General features: G+C 40.3%; 1 protein-coding gene and 2 long non-coding RNA genes across 3 annotated transcripts in view; 2 read left to right on the plus strand and 1 right to left on the minus strand.

The window, feature by feature from the left end:
* Nucleotides 1-10,553: 10,553 nt before the first annotated feature.
* On the minus strand, nt 10,554-11,706 carry LOC125914584 (uncharacterized). The gene is made up of 2 exons (XR_007455354.1): nt 11,620-11,706; nt 10,554-10,857 (listed from the first exon to the last, which is right to left on the minus strand). It is a non-coding gene; the product is annotated as an uncharacterized LOC125914584 (long non-coding RNA).
* A 188-nt stretch (nt 11,707-11,894) lies between these two features.
* LOC125914585 (uncharacterized) lies at nt 11,895-17,018 on the plus strand. The gene is made up of 3 exons (XR_007455355.1): nt 11,895-11,981; nt 14,007-14,127; nt 16,893-17,018. It is a non-coding gene; the product is annotated as an uncharacterized LOC125914585 (long non-coding RNA).
* A 399-nt stretch (nt 17,019-17,417) lies between these two features.
* MBD2 (methyl-CpG binding domain protein 2) overlaps nt 17,418-17,738 on the plus strand; it is a 69,390-nt gene continuing 69,069 nt past the window's right edge. Inside the window, exon 1 of the mRNA XM_049619552.1 lies at nt 17,418-17,734. Within this exon, the coding sequence (XP_049475509.1) occupies nt 17,524-17,734 (211 nt within the window). The 5' untranslated portion in view covers nt 17,418-17,523. The remainder of the gene's footprint in view (nt 17,735-17,738) is intronic.

The following is a 17,738-nucleotide window of genomic DNA, read 5'->3' on the forward strand; positions in this document are numbered from 1 at the left end:
TCCATGAGAATGTAAAATGATGCACGTGGCAGTTTCTTAAAGAGTTAAACATAACACTGCCATATGTCATTCCATCGTTAGCTATCTGCCTTAGGAAAATGAAAACATATGCCCACATAAAGACTTGTATATGAAAGTTCTTATCCGGTTCATTGGAAAGAGTTGAAAATTGGAAACAACCCAAATGTTCATCTGTCATGAATAGATAAACTGTGATACATCCATACACTGGAAAACTATTCATCAGTAAAAAGGAATGGATAATTGATGTTCAGCATTCCACGGATGAGTCTTAAAATGAACAGTTGAGTAAAAGAAGCCAGGCAGAAAAAGAGCAATTCAATGATAATGCATATATAAAATTTTAGAAAATGTTGACCTATATTGACAGAAAGCAGATCAGTGGTTCTCTGTAGAAGGATGTAAAGGCAGGGAGGGATTACTAAGGTGCAAAGGAAACCTTTCAGGCCAATGGAAATGTTCATTATCTTGCTTGTGGTATGTGCGTACGTTAAGATGGATCAAATTGTACCGTCTAAATGTGTGTGCTTTGCCACACCTCAATTACCCTTCAGTAAGATCAGGGGGAAAAACACCTTGAGAAACCTAACACTTTAGGACATTTAGATTTAGGTCATTTCGTAGCCCTATTCCAGGAGAGGAAATCTTAGTCACTTAGGAGGCATATACCAAGGAATCTACTGTGTTTGGAGAATTGTGCCGTGGACTTTACACAGCCTACAGTTAACTAAAACTAGAGAGGACAGTTGAAAGAACTGGCCTTGTCTGATAAAATGCATATACAGTCAGATATTGGTCGTAGGAGACCATGAGCTATTGTACATCTCTGTAAGACAGCGTGATGGGGTCTTGCTGGAGGAGGTGACATCAGCAGTTCTGCTACCATGGGTGGATAAACAAATGGTCAAATTATATAGGACTCCATAAGTCCTATTAAAGGAGCCATTGAATTAAATGATTACTTGATTAAGCTCTGAATTTCCTAAATTCATTAACTAGCTGTAGATCCAGCTTTCCCATTACTATTTTGTCCAAACTCTTTTGTGGCTTTCTTTTAGACTCTTTAATTAAGTAAAATCTCACCCAAAACCCCCACCTCAATCATCGCTCCTGCCATAGATAAAAGTAGAAACTTATGACCCTGTCTTTATTTTATAAGATTACATTTTTAATGCTTATCAGTAAGTGCAATGTAAGTAGAGAATAATAACCACAGGTTTGCCATGTAGGTTTGTGGATGATTGTTGGTCATATATCAACTGCAGCACCTATTTCTTTTTTTTTTTTTTTTAATTTTTTTTCAATGTTTTTTATTTATTTTGGGGACAGAGAGAGACAGAGCATGAACAGGGGAGGGGCAGAGAGAGAGGGAGACACAGAATCGGAAACAAGCTCCAGGCTCCGAGCCATCAGCCCAGAGCCCGACGCGGGGCTCAAACTCACGGACCGCGAGATCGTGACCTGGCTGAAGTCGGAGGCTCAACCGACTGCGCCACCCAGGCGCCCCTCTATTTCTTTATCTTGTTTAGATTATAGAGTTTTCAGAAATTCCAGAATCATACAGCTAGGCAATTGCAAATGGCACTTTTTTTTTTTTTTTTTTTAAATCAGTGCCCATTGGAAACTGAGTATACTGTTCAGTTAAACTAATCCAGAAGCTGGAAAGGATGTTAATAAACGTTTGCCTCTAAGTGGAATTACTAACAATATCTAACCACTGAATTCATTCCTTACCCACAAAGACAGGCAAGAAGCACCCAAAGTTTACAATAAGTGTTAACATTATTTAATATGAAAGTATCACAACTCAGTGTGTTATGCATTTATTTGCTATTGTACAGCCTCTTTTCTGTGGTAAGCACACACAAAACAGACGTATCCATGCCTTGTCGATATTTCACAATGATGCACACATGTTGTAACAGTGTTTTTACTTGTACGGTTTTATGTGTTCAGACATGTGAAATTCTAAATTAAAACTGAAAAAAGAAAAGCCTGAGTCAAGCCTGAGTGACAAACTCAATGGCCAGTGAAACAACGCAAGAAGTTCAAGTATCTGATCCAGATGGCAAAGGTGAAGGGATTTTGTGGATGTAATGTAAGTTGCTAATTCGTTTCCTTTGAGTTAATCGAGAGGGAGATTTTAATAGACGGGCCTGACTTAACTAAGTGAACCCTTTAGAAGAGGGTCTAGAGAGCAGAAGCAGAAGCCAGAGATTCTTCCGTCAGTCTTGAAGAAATAGGCCAGCATGAGTTCTATAGCTACAAGGAATGAATACTGCTGACAACCATGTGAGTTTGGACAAAAACCTAAGCCTCAAATTGAGACCCCGGCCCCAGTCAACACCTTGAATCCTCCCAAGAGCGGAGGACCCAGGGTCTGTACCCAGACCCTTGATCCATGGGAACCATGTGATAATAAACAGTGTGTTGTTTTCAGATGCTAAATGTGTGGTAATTAGTTATCCCACAATAGATAACAAATGCAGATGCTTTATGACCAGGCAGATAAATCCTGTGAACATTTCAGAGCTATCATTCAGTGTTAAAAATTCTTTAAGCTCAGAGCTATAGTGAGAGTAATGTCAGGTCAGCTCAGAAAACTCAGATCAGCTAAAGAAAAAACAGTATGAAGAGTCATTCGAAATGATATAGTAAGAACCTGAGGGAGATAGTAAGCAACATCCTAAGCTCTATGCAAAGATGAGTTAAGCCACCAACTTGAAATGGCCTCCAATGAGTTAAAAGTTGATTTGTAACATAGTCAAGTGTGTTTTCTTATCATTTAAAAATGTTTAGTTTATATATTTAAATGTGTATAAATTACAAAGGTTAAAAAATGTAACTTTACAGAGAAGGGGCCACCTTAGTCAAGTGATCAAAGTTAACATCACCAGTAATGGGACAAAAAGAAATCCTGGGTCAGCCGATAGGATGTAATGAGAAGAACACAGTGTTACTTCTGTGATGTTCCTGCCAAAGATGCACATTACCTAAATTTAATCATGAAGAAACAGTACGTGAGCCCAAATTGAAGGACATGCTACAAAATAACCAACCCGGAATCTTCAAAAACTTCAAGGTCATGAAAGTCAATGAAAGACTGGAAAATTGCTACACAATTGAAGGAAGCTAAAAAGACACAACAACCAAATGGGTTTTATGATCAGGACTAGATCCTTCTGCTATAGAAGACATTGTTGAACAACCGGTAGAACTCGAATGAGGTCTGAATGAGGGTCAGGGTTGTATAGTAATGCTAATTTCTCGATTCGATGGTTTCATTGTGGCTGTTATAAAGGCCAATGTCCATGTTTGTAATAATTACACATTAAAGTATTTAAGGTTAAAGAACATTATGTTAGCAATTTACTTTCAAATAGTGAGGAAGAAAATGTTCTTAAAATTTTTCTGGAAGTTTGAGATTGTTTTATAGTAAAAGGCAGCCAGGAAACTATATACTTGGACTTTTAAGAAATTATGCATTTGAGGAATCTCTACAGTGCTTCTCATGGAGTTCTGACTTTAAATATCTATTTTTAGGGCCCCTGGGTGGCTCAGTCAGTTAAGCATCGGGCTTTGGCTCAGGTCATGATCTATCTCACAGTTTGTGGGTTCAAGCTCTGTATTGGGCTTTGTGCTCACAGCTCAGAGCCTGGAGCCTGCTTCCGATTCTGTGTCTCCCTCTCTCTCTGTGCCTCCCTCTCCTCCCCACTTATGCTCTGTTTTCTCTCACTCTTTCTCTCAAAAATAAATAAACTTAAAAAAAAATGTTTTAATCTATTTTGTTTTTTCTCCAAAATGGATGCAATATTAAATAAAACTGGCTCTAATCTATATGGCAACCATACCATTTTTCTATTTATTTTAAAAACTGTAAAGATTAAGGGCATCTAATCTGTAAAGATTAGGGAGGCTAAAGATTAGGTAGTTCAGTGAGTTAAGCATCTGACTCTTGATCTTGGCTCAGGTCATGATCTCTCTGTATATGAGTTAGAGCCCCACATCGGGCTCTGTGCTGATGGGATGGAGCCTGCATGGAATTCTCTCTCCCTCTCTCTGCCCCTCCCCTACTCATTCTGTCTCTCTCTCTCTCTCTCTCTCTCTCTCTTCTCTCTCTCTTTCTCTCAAAAAAAAAAATGAATAAACTTAAAAAAATTGTAAAGTTTATCATTTTTCCTTCCTGTGGTTTCACTAATTGCTTAATTCTTTTTCCTTTTAATAGATCATGATTTGCATAATAATAGGCTTTGAAAATTTTGCAGCAGGTATTTGCTAAAATAAGAACAAATTTCTCTTATCATATTTTCACGTGTCCATTCATTCTCCACTTCGCTCTAAAATGTACTGTAGTTTGGGATGGTCTTCCTTATGCATCCTCCACTGCTATTTATTAGGCAGGACCAGTTATTTAGTTATTTACAGTATCCTACAAGTTGTAGTGGCTTATAGCAAATCCATCACAGATATGCAAATATTATCTTAGTGTAAACCACAACAAATATACCGCTGGAAAATAATTTCCTTCTGACCTAAGTTTAGATGCTAAAAAAAAAAATCAATATATAATTCTTTCTTCTTTTTATTGTTATTTTTTTAAGTTTATTTATTTATTTTTGAGAGAGACAGAGACTACGTGAGCAGGGGAGGGACAGAGAGAGAAAGAGAGAATCCCAAGCAGGCTCTGTGATGTCAGCGCAGAGCCCAATGTGGGGCTTGAACTCATGAAACTGTGGGATCATGACCTGAGTTGAAACCAAGAGTCAGATGCTTAACCAACTGAGCCACCCAGGTGCCCCTCTTCTTTTTATTGTTAACTAGATTCTCAGCAGTATCTTCTTCATATATAATTACTATAGACAAGTTACATGTTTAGAAAAGTTTGTAAACATTTGTGTTTATATGTCTTTTAAAGAAAAATATTTCCCAACAAATTTTTAAAACATTTCTTTAAGGGGTGCCTGGGTGGCTCAGTCGGTTGAACGTCCGACTTCAGCTCAGGTCATGATCTCATGGTTCGTGAGTTTGAGCCCCGTGTTGGGTTTTGTGCTGACAGCTCAGAGCCTGGAGCGTGCTTCTGATCCTGTGTCTCCCTCTTTCTCTGTCCCTCTCCCCCTCACGCTCTCTTTTTCTCAAAAATAAATAAACATTAAAAACAAAACAAAACATTTCTTTAACATTTAAAAAAATTTTTTTAAAATGTTTATTTATTTATTTTGAGAGAGACACAGCATGAGTGGGGGAGGGGCAGAGAGAGAGGGAAGAGAGAATCCCAGGCAGGCTCCATGCCGTCAGCACAGAGCCTGATGCGGGGCTTGAACTCACAAAACCATGGGATCATGACCTGACCTGAAATCAAGAGTCCGTCACCGGTTGCTTAACTGACTGAGCCACCCTGGTGCCCCAGGAACTCTGATTTTCTAGACACACCTCACGTTCTTCAACTCGTACTTACCTCCCCCCTACACCAAGCAATCAGACTTGAGAACGAATACTGTGAAGTGTGAACAGTTCAGGACCATCATTCTGTGCTAAAAATTTCTTTGAGCTCAGAGTTAGAGCTGAGAATAATCTCTGAAACTGATCAGCTAACAAAGAAACAAGATGAAGAGTTATTCAAAATTATACACTAGGAACCCAACGAAGATAAGTAAGCTACACGCTGAACATATCAACTTAAGGAGTGACAATATAACAGACAACACTGACCTACACCTATACAAAGCCCTTACTGGGAATCATTAATCATCATGTGCAAAACCCAAAATTAAATGTTAACAGAAGTAAAGCTGTAGTTTACCACAATGTGTAACTAAAAGAGCCTACGCTTTAATTTATGATTTACCAGTTAGATAAACTCTGATGCATAATTTATCCTTTTACTGCTTTAGTTTCCTTATTTACAAAGTGGAGGGGAAAATGGTAAATTATCCAGGACAAAAAATAGTAATTATCCTTAATATCAATGGAGTTGTAAGTGAAGTACCGAAAAGAAGCCACGTCATTATTTTTTAAATGGTTATATTCTTAAAAAAAAAATGGCTATATTCTTACCAAAATCATACATGCACGTGGTTCTAACAATTAAATACTGAGAAGAATAAAAATAAAACATGAAGTTTCATCCCCACCTCTATTTCTCAGTCCCATTCCTCGGAGGCAACAATTTTCTCTTTTGTTAGCTCCTTCCTCTGGGGTAGGTTGACCTCCCCAGTTTTGGTTAAATCAACAAAAAAAGTTACTATGTATTACATAATATCACAGTATTATGACCATGATTCTATTTCCTTTCTCTTTTTGCCCCTGCAGTTATTGCTTATCTCTCTCAAAATTCTCTCAGTGTTCTGTGTAATTGTCACTGTTTTTTCCCCCACGGTCTCCAACGGGTTTTTAATATAATTTTCTGCATAGGCATCGGCATAGATAATCAATCCTCTTTTTCTCCCCCCTAGAGATGTGCCTCCTATATAACCTGTCCCCTCCCGCCAACCTGGAATATTGCTCTCTGGGTGGCACAGTTCTTAGGAGTTCCTTTCCCCATCATCGTGGGCTTTCTTTGGCCTCTCTCCTGTGTTACCGAAATCCTTCCCTGGGTCCTCCATATTTCTCAATCTTGCTGTTCTCCCTTGTTTCCCTAGAGCACATCCTTCAGTGGCTTCCTGGGAAAGACCCCTTGGGAAATTTGTGTTTTGAGACCTATCTTGCAGTTCTGAAAAATGGTTTTTGACTAGGTATAGAAATCTATTTTTATTTTTTATTTTATTTTATTTATTTATTTTTTTAATTTTTAACGTTTATTTATTTTTGAGAGATAGAGAGAGACAGACCACAAACAAGGAAGGGGCAGGGAGAGAGGGAGACACAGAATCCGAAGCAGGCTCCAGGCTCCAAGCTGTCAGCACAGAGCCCAACACGGGGCTCGAACCCACAGACTGTGAGATCATGACCTGAGCTGAAGTCGGATGCTCAACCGACTGAGCCACCCAGGTGCCCTTAGAAATCTATTTTTAAATAATTTTTTAAAAATTTAAAGGCATGTTTTTCCTTGTAACTTTTAGTGTTGTTGAGTTCAGTGGTATTCTTTTTTTTTTAATGTTTACTTTTAAAAAAAATTTTTTTTAACCTTTTATTTATTGTTGAGACAGTGAGAGACATAGCATGAACAGGGGAGGGTCAGAGAGAGGGAGACACAGAATCTGAAACAGGCTCCAGGCTCTGAGCTGTCAGCACAGAGCCCAACGCAGGGCTTGAACTCACGAATCGAGAGATCATGACCTGAGCCGAAGTTGGCCGCTTAGCCGACTGAGCCACTAAGGCGCCCCTTACTGTTTACTTTTGAAAGAGACAGAGTGTGAGCAGGGGAGGGGTAGAGAGAGAGGAAGACACAGAATCCAAAGCAGTTCTCCAGGGTTTGAGCTGTCAGCACAGAGCCCAACTTGGGGCCTGAACCCACAAACCACAGGATCATGACCTGAGCCGAAGATGGATCCTTAACTGACTGAGCCACCCGGGTGCTCCAGAGAAGTTCAGTGCTATTCTTATTGCCAGTGCTCTGTATGTGGATTGTCTTCTCTCTGGGAGCTTTTAGGACCTGTCTTTTATCTATGATGTTCTAAAATCTCATGAGGCTCTATCTAGAGGTGAGTTTGTGTTTTTCTCCATTGTGCTGGGGCCTATCAGTATGGAGATTCATGCCCTAGAAAGTTTCTTAAATATATACTTAAAAAAAATTTTTTTTTACATTTATTCATTTTTGAGAGCAGAGAGAGACAGAGCACAAGCAGGGGAGGGGCTGAGAGAGAGGGAGACACAGAATCCGAAGCAGGCTCCAGGCTTTGAGCTCTCAGCAGAGCCCAATGAGGGGCTTGAACTCACTGACTGTGAGATCATGACCTGAACCAAAGTCAGATGCCTAACCAACTGAGCCACCCAGGTGCCCCTTAAATATATAATTTTTCATTATTTAGTCCTCTTTGCTATTTCTATCTTTATTTATGAAACTTTTATTGGTCAAATGTTGGGCCTCCTAGTTTGTTTTTTTTCAATATTATTCTGGACTATTTTCGTAACTTAATTTTTCAATACTTGTATGGATTTTTAAAAACATTTTTGCAATCATAGTTACATTTACAAGAGCTTATTCTGGTTCTTTGTTTCTTCTTAATATCATCTTATTCATCCTGAAATATTTGAGTGTGTCAATCTCTGAGTATATTAATTAGATTTTTAAAAAGGGTTAGATTTTTAAAAATTAGATTTTTAAAAAGAAAAACAGGAGGTGGGGGTGCCTGGGTCACTCAGTCAGACGACTGACTCTTGATTTCAGGTCAGGTTGTGATCTCATGGTTCAAGATCAAGCCCCATGCCACATTCTCTATTGACAGCATGGAGCCTACTTGGGATTCTCTCCCCCGCCCCTTCCCCACTCACTTGTGTGCCCGTGCCCTCTCTCTCTCAAAATAAATAAACAAACTTAAAAAAAAGTTTATTCAATTCATTTCATTGCTCTGTTTCTACTAAAGTTACTTTTTATTTATTTATTTATTTTTAAACGTTTATTTATTTTTGAGACAGAGAGAGAGAGAGAGAGACAGAGCATGAACGGGGGAGGGGCAGAGAGAGAGGGAGACACAGAATCGGAAGCAGGCTCCAGGCTCTGAGCCATCAGCCCAGAGCCTGACGCGGGGCCCGAACTCACAGACCGCGAGATTGTGACCTGAGCTGAAAGTCGGATGCTTAACCGACTGAGCCACCCAGGCACCCCCTAAAGTTACTTTTTAAACCACCCATTTTTTTTTTCTTTTTATGTTTATTTATTTTTGAGAGAGACAGAGAGACAGAGTGTGAGGGGAGAGGGGCAGAGAGAGAGACACAGAATCCGAAGCAGGCTTCAGGCTCTGAGCTGTCAGCACAGAGCCCAACACTCGAACTCACCAACTGTGAGATCATGACCTGAGCCCAAGTTGGACGCCTAACCAACTGAGCCACCCAGGCACCCCTCCGCTCCTGTTTTTCTATGTTAAGGGCTTTCTCCAAATGCCTAGAGATTCTGGGCTGCCCACATTACAGAGTAAAATATGAGAAAGCTGTTTTTGGAAGCTCTGTGCTCATGGACAGGAAAGATTTTAAGACTGTCTTGAAAGAATAAATAAATAGTATAATGCACAGAAAGCAGGGCATTTACACACCTTGAAGAAAACTTGGGGATAAGTGCTGAAGTATTTAATAATATCTTTCTATTAAGAAGAAATAGGGTAAGATCAACCTGGTGAAACATTTGAAATGTAATCGTTGAAGGATCTTATCTGATTAAGATGCAGTGAGAAGGGAGCATGAGAACCTAAGCATGGGGGATGGGGAAGGGTCTGGTTGAAATGATAGTGAAAGGAAACATTTGGAAATGAGTTAAGGACAGGCTGCTGTGCTGAGGAATCCAGTGATAATAGTCTAATGTTAGTGCAAGAAAGAAAAGTCAATGGTCGGGGCATTGGGGGTGGAAATGACATATGACATGGTCTGCCTCTGGTTATGCAGGCAAGACTAACACCAAAGTACCAGCGGGTAAAAGTAGCATCTCCGGGCACCTAGGTGGCTGAGTCAGTGAAGCACCCGACCTTGACTCAGGTCATGATCTCAGGGTCCGTGAGTTTGAGCCCCATGTTGGGCTCTGTGCTGACAGCTCAGAGCCTAGAGCCTGCTTCAGATTCTGTTTCCATCTCTCTCTGCCCCTTCCCCACTTGTGCTGTTTCTCTCTCTCTCTCTCTCTCTCTCTCTCTCTCAAAAAGAGATAAACGATGGGAAGCCTAGGTGGCTCAGCCAGTTAAGCTTCCTGCTTTGGCTCTGGTCATGATCTCATGGTTCGTGGGTTTGAGCCCCTTGTCAGGCTCTGTGCTTACAGCTCAGAGCCTGGAGCCTGCTTCAGATTCTGTGTCTCTCTCTCTCTCTGCCCCTCCCCCACTCATGCTCTGTCTCTCAAAAATAAATAAAAGTTAAAAAAGATTTAAAAAATAAACATTAAAAAATTTAATTATCTCTCTATATCCTATAATCCTATTGTCTCGGCAAGGGACACGCAGAAAGTTCTATCTGCAACAGCCCCCTAGTCCCCACACCCCCATTCATGTCCATCTTGAATGGTTAAATAGCATATATTCTAAGTGATATTTCTCTGGCAAAGAAAATTCACATTCTCAAGCTGGTCACAAATGGCTTACATTTCAAAGTATGTTCAGAGATTATTCCCTTATCTCATCTGTTCCATGATAAAGCAAGATTAGGCAAAAACTAGACCTGAGTAAAATGATGTTTCTTTCCTTGCATTCTCACCCCACTCCCTACCCGGGCAATATACACCCCAGGAGAATATCAAAACTTGCTTCCCTTTAGAGAAATATTATGGCAGTATTTTGTCCTCTATCTTATCACACCATTAAGATTCTGTCATCTAGTTATGATTCTTAAGTTTAGGGTTAACTCATTTGAATAGTTTCCAAACTTCTCAGGAAACACACACACACACACACACACACGTATGAATTTGAAACATAACATTTAAAGGGACAATTTTCAGCACTTGCAAATGGTACTGTTAGGAGGAAATGTCTCTTCTACTCTTGTTTTTAAACAGATAGATGTTTTTGTTTTGTCTTGTTTTTCCTAGACGCTTCTGGTCTCTTGCTTCAATTGTCTGCAGAGATCAAATGAATGGGGGATTTGGGAAAGATCAGGATCTTTGCAGCTCAGCCCTTCTCTGTTTTCCTCTTGGCATTTTGCTCAGCCCATTTGTTCTTGACTATTCTTGGCCATCTTATAAAGAGGAAGAGAAAGACTGGCCCCCTGGAGAGTGGAGGGAGACACATTATATAGTCTGGTCCTAAGCTGACAGCTTGGTCTATTAAATTTGGGGTTCAGTAACAAGCTAATTCAGCTCTCACACTATGATAGGTCCTCTGGCCCAGACTTTCTCAGTGAGAAAGGAGTTATTTTGGACATCTTTCTTATCCCTTTTCTTATTTATTGAATAGATTCTCTACTCAAGAGCTATAGATGGGGTACTAAGCTTTGGACCCCTCAACACCTCAAAAGCAGCCAAAAAGTGTGATTCTCTTTTTCATCTGGAGACCTGCTATAAGGTATTTACAGTAGGATGATCTTACCAATGGTGCCTAAGTCATGCTAGCATCACAGGGCAGGGACAATTCCTGTGGCTAAATCTGGCAAGTAGGTAACATTGCCAAGAGAGAGCATGTTGAATGAGAAGACAAGAAAACTTAGAGCTGAATTACAAGTGATCCCTTGGAATGCGTTTCCTTCCATCCGAGTATGAAAGGGAGATAGTTCTTGATCTGCTACTGTTACAGGCACAGCCTACCAACTCTTCTGCTTTGCTCTTTGGCTCTCTCCCCTTCTCTCGGACTCTCTCCTCTACTCTTTGCAACCTCTTACCCAGGGGTTTGAAGGTTGAGAGCTGCCTGGTTTTCAGTAAGATATACACAATCCATTGAGGGGAGGGATTGTACCTCAGTAAAGAATGCTTCCTGCTGTAGTGGTCTAAGAACCCAACAGGGGCTTAATTCAAAAAAAGGTCTAGTTGCCTACATAACACAGGAGTCTGGAGATAAATAGTTGCAAGACTCGGTTCAGCTGCTTGGGAAGTTCATTCAAGTTCTCCATCCTCTGGCTCTGCTATTCTTATGGTGCTTGCCCTTTATCTTCGTGTTCTTTGCCTCATAGTTTAGAATGGTTGCCGCGGCTCCAGGAATCGTGTCCATGTTTAAGGCAGGAACAAAGGGAAGAGGATAGGCCAACCATGGTTTTGTTTTCTTCTGTTTTAATAGAGAAGTAAAACCTTTTTTTTTCAGAGCCACTCACAGCTCTCCCTTGTTCTTACCTGAACTAGACTGGAAGAGTGAGTATTTGAATTTTTCAGTCTATAGCCAAAGTGGACACAGGAGAATCAGGTTGGTAAAGGATGTCGGGTTAGATCAACCAATGTGTCTCTCATAGATGGTGACAGAGAAAGTTGCTGTATCACTGCTGTCCCCCCCTTCTACCTCAGAGGGCAGACTTCTAAGCTGTGCAGAAGAATATGTGACATAATAATAGATACCTGGAAATAAGCAATATGAGGACTCACGATTAAGAGTACAATTGTGATGAACTTGTTGGGGAGTCTTGAGGTAGATGAAGGGTTGGGATATAAAGTCTGAAAATATTACAGAAGGGGATCATTAGGCCAAATCATGGACTCTCTATTAGTCTTATTTATTTATTTATTTATTTATTTATTTATTTAATATAATTTATTGTTAAGTTGGTTAACATACAGTATATACAGTGTACTCTTTTTTGGGGGGTAGATTCTCATGATTCATCATTTACTAGCTTTTTTTTTTTTTTTAATAAAGCTATGCTAAAAAGTACCACAGACTAGGGGTAAATTAGAAATTAGCAAAGCCAAAAAGGCAATACTCAGAAAACTTTGTAAAGGATTCCACAATAAACAAAAGGCATTGAAATACGTGTGTATGCACATAATTTCAGAGAATACTAGGAATTGACTTATTTAAAGTCAAAGAACAGAAATAAATGTAGGTAAATATACAAATTCAGGAAATGGTTGTTTAGAAGTAAAGACTCATTTTGTGATTAAGTCTTTTATGGTACATATTCCACAACATTTTTGAGGAACTGATGAATAAAGTTACTTTCAATTCATGTAGAAGAGACTACTCTGAAGAAAATGTTGTAACTGTCTTGTAAGCAAACATGTTTGTAAAGTGAATTTAAGCCTCACTTTTAATGAAGTCAAATTTATTGTTAAGTGTCTCTTGGGACATGGAAACCTAATCATATTTTCTGACTAGAACAGCTGTTAATACTCTGTACTGGGAATTCCATAGTGAACACGAAGATCAGCTTTCTGGGCTGGTGGGGGAAAACAATTCAACAACTAATTACAACAAATGGAAGGGGAAACACCTAATGGTAGTGTGGGACACAGCACACAACCCAGGGGGTTCAGGAATGGAGGAGTTGGGGGAGGTCAGGAAAGGCTCTTTGGAGGAAGTGATGTCTAAGGTAAGACTTCAGAGATAAGTAGGAGTCAGTCAAAGAAAGGCACGGGGTGGGGGTGGAGGTGGAAAAAAAGGAGCACATTCAAGGGTGAAGAAGCCAGATACAAGAGCAGTTTGAAAGCAACTAAGAACAGAATTCTGAACTTGGGGTCAGAAGACTTGGGCTCTAGTCCTAGCTCTGCTACTTCTAGAGAGGTCCGTGAAAGCCACTTAGAGCATGAAATCCCTGGCAAGATGCATTTTTCTATTTACTTGGTTGCTGCTTCTCCTCCTCTCATGGACACCAGACATATTCAGCCCTTATTTCTCTTGGATCATGGGTTTTTGCAGCCAGAATTAAGGTTAAAAAAACCACTGTTTGGAGTGTTAAGTGGTACCTCGGGGCTCTGAAACCTAAAGATCATTTTCTTTCTATTGCTAGTACTGGGTTTTCTATTTTTAGGAGGTGAAATCAAATAAGCATCTTTCCATCCCTTAATCCTGAACACTTAACACTAGCCACTTACCTACGGCTAATATAACATAAGCAGAAAAATTTTAAAGCACCAGAGACTATCTTATATAAATTTCTTTGGGTTCAAAATTTATCTCTCCTTGTTTTCTCTTGCCTTTCAAGTAATTAACTCTTCTCTTTTTAGTTTGAATGATGCAGGGTAAGAGTCCTCTGTAGTCATTCCAAGTGGAAAGCAATTAAAAAAATCTTTATTTATATGACATGTACTTGAAAGTGTCAATCGGCCTCCTGACACGCCATGCCAACAGCATTTCATTTTAGCTGGGAATTAGGTGAACAGTAGATGGGCCAACTCAGTGAATCATAAAACCTGCTAATTGGTGCTGGAAAATGTTTCTTTGGATATGCCCTCACTCCTATTTAATGTCTTGATAAATTCTGACCATGCCTCTTAGACTCTGTAAAAGAAGAAAGTGTTGGCCCCGCAGTCTCTTGATCCACATATGCTTACGAACTCACAAACTGCGAGATCAGGACCTGAGCTGAAGTCGACGCTTAACCGACTGAGCCACCCAGGTACCCCCAAATCCTTTTTTTAATTGAGTATATTATTACACTCATAAATTCAAATGTACGTTATATATTTGTCAATAAAATATACAGATCTTAAAACAGGCATTAGCCGCCCTCCCCCGCCAGACCCAACAGTCTTTTTGTTTCATTCACTGAGTTTGTTCTATTTTTCTTAATAAAAACACAAAGTAATACCTCTCATGGTTTTTCTTGGGAACTACTTTTTCTTTAAAGGCTTAACCTCAGTTTTTCCAGGTAAACAATAAGGGAGAAAACACCTTAAAGAATGGATAGATTTCCAGGGGTGACAGTTGGTGTTTTAGCACCTGCTTTTACACCTGGGAAGCAGAGCTCAGAGGTGGTTAAATCTCTATTGTTTGCTTAATGGACCAGATTTCACACATAATTCTCCCTCGTTGTTTTTCACTTTTGCCATAAAGTAAAACTATCAAGACCTCTTCTACTGTTAAGAGAGATAAAACTGAAAATTTGGTCAGAACGCTACTGCTTGAGAAAAACAATGTTGCTGTTCGTCAAGGAGTGATATAAAATGCATTTTCCCATAATTATAAGCGGTGTATTCTTTGCCCAATATTTTAAGGAAAACAATATGATTTATCTCTTAGGTATTTAGCATCTAATCTCAATACTTTTAAGGTCTCAATCCAGACCTTGGAAGAATTTATTGTTTCCTTAATTAGATTTCTTTCTTCTTTTAGTGGGAGAATAAAAAAATTTTTATACTTTGCTTTATTGTATTACAGCAGAAAAATTCCAATGTTATCAAAAATAGCTTTTGAAATAGCTACATGAGATTTTTCTTAACAGGGGAAACAAACTATGATTTACTAAATGGCATCTGGTAGTAGAAGTCAAAGCAATAACCTTGAATTCATAGTGATTTATTCCTTTAAACATGCTTTTGGGGTGCCTGGGTGGGTCAGTTGGTTGAGCGTCTGACTTCAGCTCACGTGATCTTCATGGTCTGTCAGTTTGAGCCCCTCATTGGGCTTGCTGCTATCAGCTTGGAGCCCACTTTAGATCCTCTCTCTTTCTCTCAAAAATAAATAAACATTTAAAACAAACAAACAAACAAATGTGCTTTTATGTCCATTATATTATTTGATCTATATAGCCTTGTTTGACACACCATGGAAAAATAAAAACTTCCAAAAGTACATATTTTCCATTTCTTGTCTTAACTACCATTTTTAATGAGATTTCCTCATGTTTATCCTTTAGTTTTAGTTAAAGGAAAATCAAAGCCCTTTCTCTACAGAGTGTCTGTCATCCAAACTTTGATTGCATTTTTTCTCTAACTCTTTTACCAGAGCCTAAATGTAGTGTTCCTTAAGATTTAATTCTTGGTCCACTTTTTATTTATTTATTATTTTATTATTATTATTTTTATTTTACCATGTACATTCTTCCTTGGAGATCTTATTTGCTTGCAGAGTTTCCTTCAAAGATGACTTTCACAAGATGACTTCTAAAAACACAACCCCCAGAACTGACCACTCTTCTGAGAGTTTGACTTGAATTTCCAACTCTTTGCTGGACACATTTCTAGAACATTTTCCTACAGGAAGCAGTAACTTAGTGTGTGTCAAATAAAACACATCAAATGAGATCTAAAGTTAAGCTCAGAGACAGACAAGTTTGTGTGTACAAGTTAGTGTTTATTCGCATATATTGCAAAGGTAAGTCAAATACATTTTGATTTTCTATTATTTTACATTAATCATTTTTTTTTTCTATAAACTTGGCCTTCAACTTTTAGGTCCTATGTGTATGAAAACTGAAATTTATAATCAATCTGATAAAATGTGCATGTCTCAGTCTTCCAAACAGTTCATCCCATATCATCTTGAATTTTGATAGTACATTTCTATAAATATTAAGCAACACATAGAAAATGTGCTTTAGAATTTAAATCAGTTTTCTTACTTAAATTTTTTTTTTTTTTTTTTTTTAACATTTATTCATCTTTGAGACACAGAGAAAGAGCGTTAGTGGGGGAGGACCAGAGAGAGAGGGAGACACAGAATCCGAAGCAGGCTCCAGGCTCTGAGCTGTCAGCACAGAGCCGGATGTGGGGCTGGAACTCACTGACTGTGAGATCATGATCTGAGCCAAAGTAGGATGCTCAACTGACTGAGCCACCCACGCAACCCCTCTTTTTTTTTTTATTTAAAAAAAATTTTTTTTAATGTTTATGTTTTGTGAGAGAGAGAGAGAGAGAGAGAGAGAGAGAGACAGGGTGCGAGCAGGGGAGGGGTTAGAGAGAGAACGAGACACAGAATCTGAAGGAGGCTCCAGGCTCTGAGCTGTCAGCAGAGCCCAACGCGGGGCTCAAACTCATGGAACACAAGATCAGGACCTGAGCCGAAGTCGGACTCCCAACCGATTAAGCCACACAGGCACCCTTAAATCAGTTTTCTTAATCAATTTAGCACTATTCTTTAAACCCAATCCTGAACGATGAGTTGGCAGATCCAAATGAATTCCGCACAGATTCCTAAAGGGTTGTCATAGTGGGTTAGGTTAGTCTTTCAACATAAGAGTATTTACCAAGCCAAAGGCCACTGATAATTGTCAAAGGCCATTACACAAGGAGGTTTAAATTATGAAAAAATCTTTAGAAATATTGTAAATCCTAGGTGGGTTCAGGGATCCTGGTCATTTTAAGGAGAATTTAGAGGTAAACCCCGTAGAAGTAGAGGAATTATGTCCCAAGTTGTCATTTTTCATCCTATAACTTTATAAAGTTGCAGGAGAATAATCAATCCCGGGACCTAAACCCAGAAGCCAGACTCTGGAGGATAGGAATAATCATCTAATGGAACACTTTGACTAGCTTCTTCAATCTGAGCATTCTGGCAAGTTTTGGTGGAGGAGGGAAAGAAGGTATCGGGTATCTATTACCTTTTTAAATGAATTATCTAGTTAGTGAATATAAAACGAACTATTTTGTTATTCATTAATTGGGGGAGCAAACATAGGTAAAATCGTACAGAGAGGGAGGTTAACCCTACAGGAAACAAAACAACCGCAGTCCTTCTGACATTCCTCCACAAAAGACTCCGGGCCCTACCCGCCTTCCGGGCTCTGCGCACCCAAGCGCGGGCGGGGGCCGGAAGGGCGCGGCTGGGGGCGGAGCGGGTGGGGCCAGGGGCGTGCCCTCGAGAAGGCGGAGACAATATGGCCGCCCGGGGAGCTTGGAGGACCTAAGAGGCGGCGGCCGGAGCCACGCCCCGAGCGGGAGGGCCGCTCTGTGCGCGTCCGCTCTATGATGCTTGCGCGCGTCCCCCGCGCGCCGCGCTGCGGGCGGGGCGGGTCTCCGGGATTCCAAGGGCTCGGTTACGGAAGAAGCGCAGCGCCGGCTGGGGAGGGGGCTGGATGCGCGCGCACCCGGGGGGAGGCCGCTGCTGCCCGGAGCAGGAGGAGGGGGAGAGCGCGGCGGGCGGCAGCGGCGCTGGCGGCGACTCCGCCATAGAGCAGGGGGGCCAGGGCAGCGCGCTCGCCCCGTCCCCGGTGAGCGGCGTGCGCAGGGAAGGCGCTCGGGGCGGCGGCCGTGGCCGGGGGCGGTGGAAGCAGGCGGGCCGGGGCGGCGG

The sequence above is a fragment of the Panthera uncia genome (genome assembly GCF_023721935.1).
Source record: "Panthera uncia isolate 11264 chromosome D3 unlocalized genomic scaffold, Puncia_PCG_1.0 HiC_scaffold_8, whole genome shotgun sequence".
Taxonomy (NCBI): domain Eukaryota; kingdom Metazoa; phylum Chordata; class Mammalia; order Carnivora; family Felidae; genus Panthera; species Panthera uncia.